The sequence below is a fragment of the Mastomys coucha genome, unplaced genomic scaffold (genome assembly GCF_008632895.1).
Source record: "Mastomys coucha isolate ucsf_1 unplaced genomic scaffold, UCSF_Mcou_1 pScaffold21, whole genome shotgun sequence".
Classification (NCBI taxonomy): domain Eukaryota; kingdom Metazoa; phylum Chordata; class Mammalia; order Rodentia; family Muridae; genus Mastomys; species Mastomys coucha.
The window spans coordinates 35,178,831-35,188,137 of record NW_022196904.1 but is presented as its reverse complement, the minus strand read 5'-3'; the positions used below and the strand labels follow the sequence as shown (position 1 = coordinate 35,188,137).

At 46.1% G+C, this 9,307-nt stretch overlaps 1 protein-coding gene across 1 annotated transcript; it reads right to left on the bottom strand.

The window, feature by feature from the left end:
* Positions 1 to 2,970: 2,970 nt before the first annotated feature.
* Positions 2,971 to 8,559, bottom strand: Klk14 (kallikrein related peptidase 14). The gene is made up of 6 exons (XM_031386321.1): positions 8,490 to 8,559; positions 8,240 to 8,300; positions 6,307 to 6,475; positions 4,205 to 4,458; positions 3,946 to 4,082; positions 2,971 to 3,551 (listed from the first exon to the last, which is right to left on the bottom strand). The coding sequence occupies exons 2-6, from the start codon at positions 8,277 to 8,279 to the stop codon at positions 3,399 to 3,401; spliced, it is 753 nt and encodes a 250-aa protein (XP_031242181.1). The 5' UTR covers positions 8,280 to 8,300; positions 8,490 to 8,559; the 3' UTR covers positions 2,971 to 3,398.
* Between the last annotated feature and the right edge of the window lie 748 nt (positions 8,560 to 9,307).

The following is a 9,307-nucleotide window of genomic DNA, read 5'->3' as shown; positions in this document are numbered from 1 at the left end:
TGGGCTGTTAATTTTTCATGTGTTTCTTACTGATGAAATGAGTATAATAACAGTATTGATCTCACATAGAGACATGTAAAAGAAATATATCTTATAATTAAATATAATGTTTAAACCAGAGTTTGGAATATCTATATCTCTATATATCTATATATGTGTGTGTTTATGTATATGTATATATATGCATATGCATATATATATTTTGTCATCAATTAAACTTAAATTAGATTTTAAAAAAAAAACAGAAGTCCACAGTTAAGAAACGTTGATGTATGAGAAAGAGATTGAGCATTTTTAAGGAGACTGAACCTTTAAAGTGTTTGTATTTTTAAAGACTGTGGAGCTTTTATATTGGAATTTCAAGTTGGAATGTTTTATATTGCTACAGTGGTATTAATATGAGATCTTGAAGACAAACAAGAAAAGGAGATTTATTGTTTAATCATGATGTGTCAAGTTGATATTAGGGCACTCTTTATGGAGGATGGAGAGACAACTCAGTGGTTAAAAGCTCCTGTTGTGCTGGGCGGTGGTGGCACACACCTTTAATCCCAGCACTTGGGAGGCAGAGGCAGGTGGATTTCTGAGTTCAAGACCAGCCTGGTCTACAGAGTGAGTTCCAGGACAGCCTGGGCTACACAGAGAAACCCTGTCTCAAAAACAAACAAACAAACAAACAAACAAAAAGCTCCTGTTGTTCTTGAAAAGGACCCAAGCTCAGTTCTCAGCACCTCCAAGAGGAGCTTACAGTCACTGTAACTCCAGCTCTGGGAATCCAGCACCTACAGTCTCTTTGGTGTCTGTAGGTACCTGCATGAGTTCGTACATCCTGACCCCATACACATAATACTAATAAAAAAAAAAACAGTCAGATATGTTTAATCCTAGTACTCAGGACGCATATACAAGGCAGTTCTCTGTGAGTTCAGGGACAGCCTGGTCTACATAGCCAGTTCTAAGCCACAGAAGGATACATAGTAGAGCCTGTCTACAATTAAATAAATATTTTAAAATTGCATACACATTTTCTCCAAGAAGGGGTGGTACTAAAGGGTACCCAGGAAACTCTAAAAGTAAACAAATGTCACATGTTTGAGAAAGTAAAAATTTCCAAGATTCACAAGGCTCGCCAAGGTTCTAAAAAACGGCAACAGTGGCTGGAAGGGGCATTTTCCCACCTGTCCAATTGCCTGCAAGCTGTGTGTGGGGAGTGGGAGCTCCAGGGCTGCAGCTTTTGTGAGTCACAGCTCTGCAGGGTGGAGCTTTGACACCAGGCAACTGCCTTTGGGTTTAACCCTGCTCACATAAGTAACTCCACAAATTCACTGGGTTACCAAGCTGGACTTTGATGTTAATTGTCACTGCTCCATCATTCATTTCTTCCCCTCCCCTCTCCTCTCTCCCATCCCGTCCTGTCTCTGTCTCTCTCTTCCTCCATCCCCTTCTCTCCCTCCCTGATTCTGTCTCTTTCCTCCTTTCTCCCTCCCTCCTTCTCTTTCTCCTTCCCTGTCTATCTCTCTCTCCCTCTCCCTCTCTTTTTCTCCCTCCATCTCTTAACTCACTGAACTTTGAGAAGGCAGCACTGACTTCACAGCCTCCTCACAAGGACAGTAGACATCCCCAAAACTGTGAGCCAAAATAAACTAATCCCACAAGGGGCTTACACCACCTTTTCTGTTACAGCAAACAAAAAAATGCAGATAGGATGCAATAAACACAAATGGCCTCAAACTATAGCTATTAGCTTAAAGCATAGGAATACTGCTGTATAGATTGATTTATTAAAATTTACTTATTTCTGTGTGTGTGTGTGTGTGTTTTGTGTATATGTGTATTTGTGCACTATGTGCATGCAGTGCCCACAGTAGCTAGAGGACAGCACCACACCCCCTGAATTAGAGGCACAGGTGGTTGTGAGCCACCATGTGGGTGCTGGGAAGTGAACTCAAGTTTTCTGCAAGAGCAGCCAGTACTCTGAACTGCCAAGCCATCTCTCTAGCCCTTTGACTTTATTAAAATTGGTTCACCATAAATTTATCTCTCTTGAATTTTAACAATGGTTGATTTTATCAACCAGCTCTTAAAATATCTGAAGTGTCTCCAGCTGTCTCCCTAAATATCAACGGACACTGACATCCAGCGCTAGTTAAATGGCCTCTTAATCACAAGGACTTTGCATGACGTTTATGATGTTTGCTATTACATATGGGCTGCCCACTGACAACATGTAGGTTGCACAAGCAGGGCTGTATAATGGACTTTTGACCATGCGGAAACATCAATTAGGTCAAGGACTACTGCACAGTAGGAGTCCGAAATAGACAGATAACTGCTCATAGTAGGTGTGGATTAAGTACTATTTGGGAGAACGTAAGAAAAGGAGATTCATAATGGAGCAGTCTTGTGAAAGTTAGGGGTGGCTTGCATGAAGTCAGCAAGACATGAAGCCTCTGGATCATACTCATGGTTCTGGGTCTGAAGGAGGAGTCTGGGCCTGAGTCTAGTTTCAGGTCTGGATTCCAATTCTGAGAGAGGAGGTTGGGGTCTGGGGCTCTGTGTCTGAAGAAGGAGAGATAGAATCTAGATCCATGGATTGGAGGAAGGAGGCCTGGGTCTGAATCCCTATGTCTGAGAGATAGGGGATGGAGCTAGACCCCTGGTATTCAAGGACATTTGTGTCCTGTCTCTGTGGGGATTGGAGTCAGGGATGCAGGTTTGAGATGAACATACAGAATGAGAGATTGACTTTGCTGGGACTTGAACTCAGCTGCCCTCCCTTACTCTGACTAGCAGAAGACCCTCTGTGTGCACACTTATCAAGGATGAGGCAGCTCAGAGGTGGGAAACACAACCACAGATAGATGGATCGTGACAGGCACACTTGAGGGAGGAGTCCAGTCTCTGAGTCAGCCACTTTTCACAGCACATGGTGTTCATGGGAATAGACTAATGAAGAAAGCATGGAGGAAATGTGGGATGACTCCATTTTTATTTTTATTTATTTGGATTTTAGAGACAGATTTGGAAGCAGACTTCTTTGGATGAAGATATTGATCCAGAGTATTTGTACTCCAGCCTCTGGGCTCAGTGAGTCTCAAACTGTGACAACAAGCTGTGAGAGAGATTCCAGGGCCAAGACCCTGGGAAGGAAGGTGGAGTCTGGAATAAGGGCAAGGATATTGGGTCTGAGGGAGAAAGCTGGGGTCTGAGGGCTTGGGTCTGAGGGAGGAGCCTGGGGCCTGGGGGCCTGGGTCTGAGGGAAGAGGCTAGGGGCTGGAGTCTTAAGTGTGAAGGAGGCCTAAGGAGGACTCTAGAGTCTTGGGGAGGACTCAAATGTCTGATGGAAGAGGCCTTGAAAGTACAGAGACAGCTGGTGATGATCAGATGGTGATGGATGATCAGTTGCCTTGCATTGTCCTCTGGATCCAGCTGTGGTAATTGCACAGGTTGGTGTAGACTCCTGGGTAGCCAGGCATAGCACAGCGTTCCATTCCCCAGGACACAAGGCCTTGGAGCTGTTCCCCACATACCAGAGGTCCCCCAGAATCACCCTGTGAGGAGGAGGAATGGGAATAGAATCAGCCACAAAAGAAAACATCTGAGACAAGAGCCCTCCTCACCTCTGACTCCAGACTCAGGCAGGGACAGAGTTCCCCTCGTAACATCCCCACCTAGTCTCCCTCTGTGAATGTGATATGGCCCCTCTCTCTCAGCCATATCTGTATCTCTTCACATACCCTGTCTCTGTCGAAGAAGTTTATTTTTACTAAACAGAATAGGAAACTGAGGTATAATAGAGTTAAGTCAATCCAAAGGGTCTGAGTTATTCCTGTATTTCTGTGCCCTGAGTTCTCCCAACCATATCCTTTGACTTTTCTGTTATTGAGACAGAATGGTATCCAAGACCTAGCTCCACATTGTCCCAGAATGGAATATGAGCCTCACCTGACAGGAGTCCTTCCCGCCTTCAGGGACCCCGGCACAGACCATGCCAGATGTTATGATTCCAGGGTAGGCTCGATGGCATACCTGCTCCGACATGATGTTGACATTCACACACTGCAGAGCAGTTGGGTATCTGGCTGGTGGGGATAGGGGCACAGAAGGATCACAACTAGAGTACTATGGACCCAGGAGTCCAGCATCAACCTCCTCCCTCAGACCCAGAGACCAGCTTTGTATTTTCATGGTGAGAGCTCCTTACCAACGGGACTGGCTATGGTCCCCCAGCCCGACACTCGGCAGGGAGTCCCTGGGCTGGCACAGGAGCTGGCCACAGAGATGGTCTTCACAGCTCGTCCCAGCCGCACCCTCTTCTGCAGCTTCAGTAGCATGAGGTCATTGTTATGGGACTGGCGTTGGTACTGGGGATGTGGCACCTGGCGAGCCACACGCACCACCTGCTGAGTCGCTTCCCACTTTCTTATGTTGTGCTTGCCCAGGGCTACATAAAGAATCCTGTCCCATAAATCCAAAGAGTAAATGCTGCTTAAAGTCTGACCACAGACCGTGTTCCAGCCCCATTTTCTGCTGTAGTGATGAGTTTCCCTCAAAGTCTAACCTGTGTCCCTCTAATTGTGGGCTGAACATTTTTTATCCTTTCTTTGGCCTTTTGTATCCTTCCTTTCTTCGTGGCTTGAGCATTCTCTCTTTACCCAACCTCATTTGATGCCCCCTCCTTTCAAGGGATATACTCAAGGGCCATTTGAAGTCCTTGACTCAGTTCCTGAGTCCTTGAACATTTCTCAGTGGATTTAGAGTCTCCAGACTCTAAATCAGAGTTGATATTCTAGGAAAAAACACCATTATCATCTCTGTTCTAGACATTTTCTAGGCAAGGGTCAGGGTTAGTCTAGATTATGGCATAATTTCTAGATTCAGATGTGAGCTTAATGTTTCAGAATAAGCTATGGGCTCTGCTTTTAGCTCTGTATTGCAGGTTGAATTTGAGTTCTAGGTGTCAATATAGGTCCTCAGTTCTAGAATTGTCTTGGTTCCACTTTGAACAGATTGATTCTGGGTTCTGGACACTGATGAGAGCTCCTGTCTAGATAAAGCTCTGGGTTCTGTGCTAACTTGTTTATGAGCTCTGGGCTCTGGTTAGGCTCAGGTTTCTAAATATTCATCTGAGCTTGTATTCTAGACAAAGCTGTCTCAAATTGCACAACAGGTGATGATTCTAGACTCTGGTCTGCGTCCTCAACCATGAAGCTTTAGGTTCTAGACTAAACTATACATTATGACCTATATACAAGAAAATACAATCTGGTTTTCATCCTTGGCTCTGTGTTCTGCTAGACTTTGTTCTGCTCTCAAGTCTCTGGGTTCTAAGTTAAATTTTTCATTTCTGGCAGCCACCTAGGTCACAGTCATGGTGTGAGCTACAGGCTCGACTTTCACTTCAAGGCTCAAGTCTGAGCTCTAAATTCTGGTTGCAAATCAGGAAGGAGATGGGTTCTAAACCACAAATTATGGTCAGTATTCTGGGATTCAAACTCTGGGGTGGGGTTAGGGTTCTAGGATGCTCAAAAAGGATCTGGTAACTAGACTCAGAATTCAAACGTGGATCTAGAACAAGTTCTAGATTCCGACTATTCTTCTCTGTGTGAGGTATGCATGCAATGCCACACCTGTGTAAACCTGAGGCCAACCATCTTGACTGAGATAGGGTATCTCTTGTTATTCAGTTCTGCATCTTCCAGAATAGCTAGCCCACATGCTTGAAGAAATTCTTCTGATCCCACCCCCAACCTCTCTATAGGAATGTTGTGGTCACAGATATGTATACTACCATATCCAGATTTTTAGATGAGGTCTGGGGATTCCAATTCAGGTTGACAGGCTTGTATAGTAAACATTTTACTCACTGAGTCATGTCCCTTGGCCCTGGCTATTCTTACAGATGTGAGTTATGCTGCAAAAATAATTTCCATACTTGTGTCTGGGTCATGTGCTCTGAACTGAGTTCTGGGTTCCTGGTATGTTCTGAGTTTCTAAATGTAGACTGTGTACTACTCTGGGATGGGCCATTGCTGGTCCTGATGTGGCACTTGGTAACTGGATGAATATACAAGCTTGTGACTTAGATTCTAAACCAACGGACTGGCTTTTGTTACCTAAGCATAGTTCTGGCTTGATGGCAAGGGCTCTTTACTCTGAATTACACCTCTCAGCCTAGAGTCTTTTCTAGTCTCCAAATCAGGACCTAGCTTCTGCACCATGTTCTATACATGTAGCTGGGTTTATAACTAAACTCTGGGACCCTGGGATCTGGAAGTCATTGACTTAACAAGAAAGATTACTCACGGGCGGGCACAATGAGCAGCAGTGATGACCCACTGATCTGACAGCAGGACTCCTCCACACAGGAAGCGACGCCCAGGTCCTGCTTGCAGAGCAACCTGCCATGGTTGGGAGTTCTGGACACATATGTAGCCACCAATAATTTTATGATCTCCTTGGCTCTCGACTATGGCTATAGGGAGATGAGTTGGGGTGGAAAGGAGAAAGGAGATGAGCAAGTGTCCTCTAATCTCCAACAGTGTACAATGCCCAGCAGATAGCCTTCTATATGGTCCAACACCTAAACCATCTGCCTCTTTCTGCTCCACCAAGTGTGATACACATTCAACATTGTCTCCAACAAAAGAGGGACTTTTCTGACCCCTCCCTCAATTGACCTTCATGGTTTCTATCCCTGTCTACCTCATCCAGGACCTGGCTACAGTGACAGCCTTTTAGCTTCAGCCTCCTATGAGCACTTTATTTCTTTTAGGTTGAGACAAAGTCTCACTATGTTCGGGCTGGCCCTGAACTCCCAGCATTCTTCCTACCTCAGACTACCAAATGCTGGCAATCTTAGCACACACCAGCACTCCTGGTTCCTATGGATATTTTTGTTTTTCCACTTTCATGTGGTATGCATGTGTGTGTGTGTATGTTTACAAGTATGTGGGTACATGTATGCATGGCTGCATGTGTATTCATGCGTGTATGTGTAGGTAAAGGCCTGAAGTTATATTGGGAATTTTCCTTGATCAATTTTCCACATTATTTACTGAAGCAGAGGCTTTCAAACCAATCCAGAGCCTGCCCTTATGGGTAACCCCACTTAGCCAGCTTCCTTTAGGGATCCCCTGTTTTGCCTTCCAAGGTTAGAATTAAAGGATGTCCATCACAAGTAGCTGCCATGTGTGTAGGCTCTGAGGATCTAAATTCCAGTCCTTATGGTTGAGTGGCAGGAGCTTTAACTGCTGAGCCAGCTCCCGGGCTCTGCAGTGCTCCCCTCAGAGTGCCATATGCCACGTTAGTCCTTCTTCAACACATCTAAGGAGTTCCTGTGTCCTTCTGAACCCTCAGCTGGTCCCCAGAGCCTCTTTCCCCAGACTCCCTCCATACCTTCACACTCCACTTTCATCTTCCCTGACACAAGAAAGACAGCAACATGGGCCTCTTCAGAGACATCAACGTCTTCTCTAATTCCTTATTTTCTCTATCTTCTGTAGCTGCCTCTCTCTGGAATCCTATTTCTTGGTATCTCCAGATTTAGATGACATGAACTCCTAGTTAAGTGAACTCCTCAGCATCAGTCCCCAAGCCACCCCCTCCCCTGTGTGTGGATCCAATCACTCCCTGAGAGCGCGCGCGCGCGCACACACACACACACACACACACACATATGCACCCCTGGGACATCTGGTCTACCTGGGTCCCAGGACAACGCCTAGAGATGAACATGCTGAGTGGAACTCAACATGAATGGTCACAGTGGGGCTACTCCCCTGTGCCTCTGATCCTGACTCATCAGAGATTCTTCCTCAAAGCATAGTATGTCTCTACACTCATCTTACTCCTGGGCCTTCAGATCAACTAGTAAATGAAGCCAAAGATTAACCTCAAGTGTCATTTATCAGGCACCATCCATTTTTGTTTGTTTTGAGACAGTGTCTCTCAGTGGCCTAGAACTTACTGACTAGGCTAGGTTAGCTGACCAGTGGCTGACAGATAGATGCTCCTGTCTCTACCTCCAGTGATAATTACCATATCCCACTGCTTCCATTTTGTTTTAAAGGAGTGAGCTCCAGAAGGATCAAACTCAGGTCCTTGTGCTTACAAGGCTGAGCCATCTCCCAGCCCCTCTGGATTTTTTTCTTACCAGGCTGTCTCCCAAAGCATACTGATACCCCAGAACACATTCCTTGCTCATCTCAGAGTTTCCAGGGGAACATAGTGCTCTTACCTACAGCCAAGGCTTGGAGTATGGTCAGTAGAAGGAACATTCTGGAGCTGGAGGTCCAAGTCTAACAAATTCAGAGAGCAAGTGGAAGGGGGAAAAATTCAAAGGCAGAAAAAAGACTCAGGGTCAGTGAGTATCACTCACACTGGGGCCCAGACCCTCAGTGACATGAAATCAGAACAAAGATGTAGACAGCAGAGTTGGAGAGGGTGGGGGTTACAGGCTCCCCAGACTGTGAAGAAAAGATGCTTACCAGGATCCAGTCACTCTGGCTCCTTGCAAGCTTGAAAGAGGGAGGGGTGGTTTCTCCTGCAGGACACACCAGCAAAGCCTTTTATCCCTGGTCTGGGCAGCTGGCCCCACCTCCTGACCGCCCTTCTGCCTTTTGTTTTTATTGCCTAGTTCCCATTCCAAGATTTTTTGCTCCCTTCCCTCCCATCTCTGACCAGAGAAGCAGACACAATTATTAATGGGAGCCTGCCTGGTGAAAGATGCTATAATCTAGAAAGAATGGAGGGGGGAGGGGAGGAGGGAATAAGGGAGGGGCTGATCCTGGGCAGGGAGAGTGAGAGAGGTACCCAGCCTGGTCAAAGAGCATGCAGTGGATAGATAGAATCTGGGTGGGGGCCCTAAGGATGATACTGGGAGGGGCAGAGGGGAAGAGAGGGAGAGGGAAATGGAGAAGGAGAGGGAGAAATAGAGGAAAAGGGAGAGGGGGAGAGAAGCAGAGACCCAGAAAGAGAGGGACACAGACCCTAAGAAAGTAGGAGAGATGGAAGGTGAATTTAGATGAGCCTGTAGTAAGCTCTGGAGCTGGGGGTCCCATTGCAATCTGCCCCCTCTTGGTTCCGCCCCCAGCCTTTTAAAGAATCTAATGATTATAATTTGTCCCTGGGCCTTGGCAGCCCCATTCCTGGACCACGCAGTGACTCAGCCTGTAGCCTCTCTCCTCACCCCACCTCACTTCTCAGTGACTTTCCTCCCAGAGAAGCTATTTTATGGCTGTCTCTCAAGGATGGTGCTTTTCCAGGGCCCATGTGGAAATCTGCATGCCTGACTTTCATTGAACTT

Coding starts and splice junctions, on each gene's coding strand:
- Klk14 (XM_031386321.1), bottom strand. CDS start 8,279: ATGTTCCTTCTACTGACCATACTCCAAGCCTTGGCTGTAG. Junction 6,476..8,239: donor ACTCCAAGCCTTGGCTGTAG/GTAAGAGCACTA, acceptor ATCTCCCTATAG/CCATAGTCGAGAGCCAAGGA. Junction 4,459..6,306: donor GCTGCTCATTGTGCCCGCCC/GTGAGTAATCTT, acceptor TTTATGGGACAG/GATTCTTTATGTAGCCCTGG.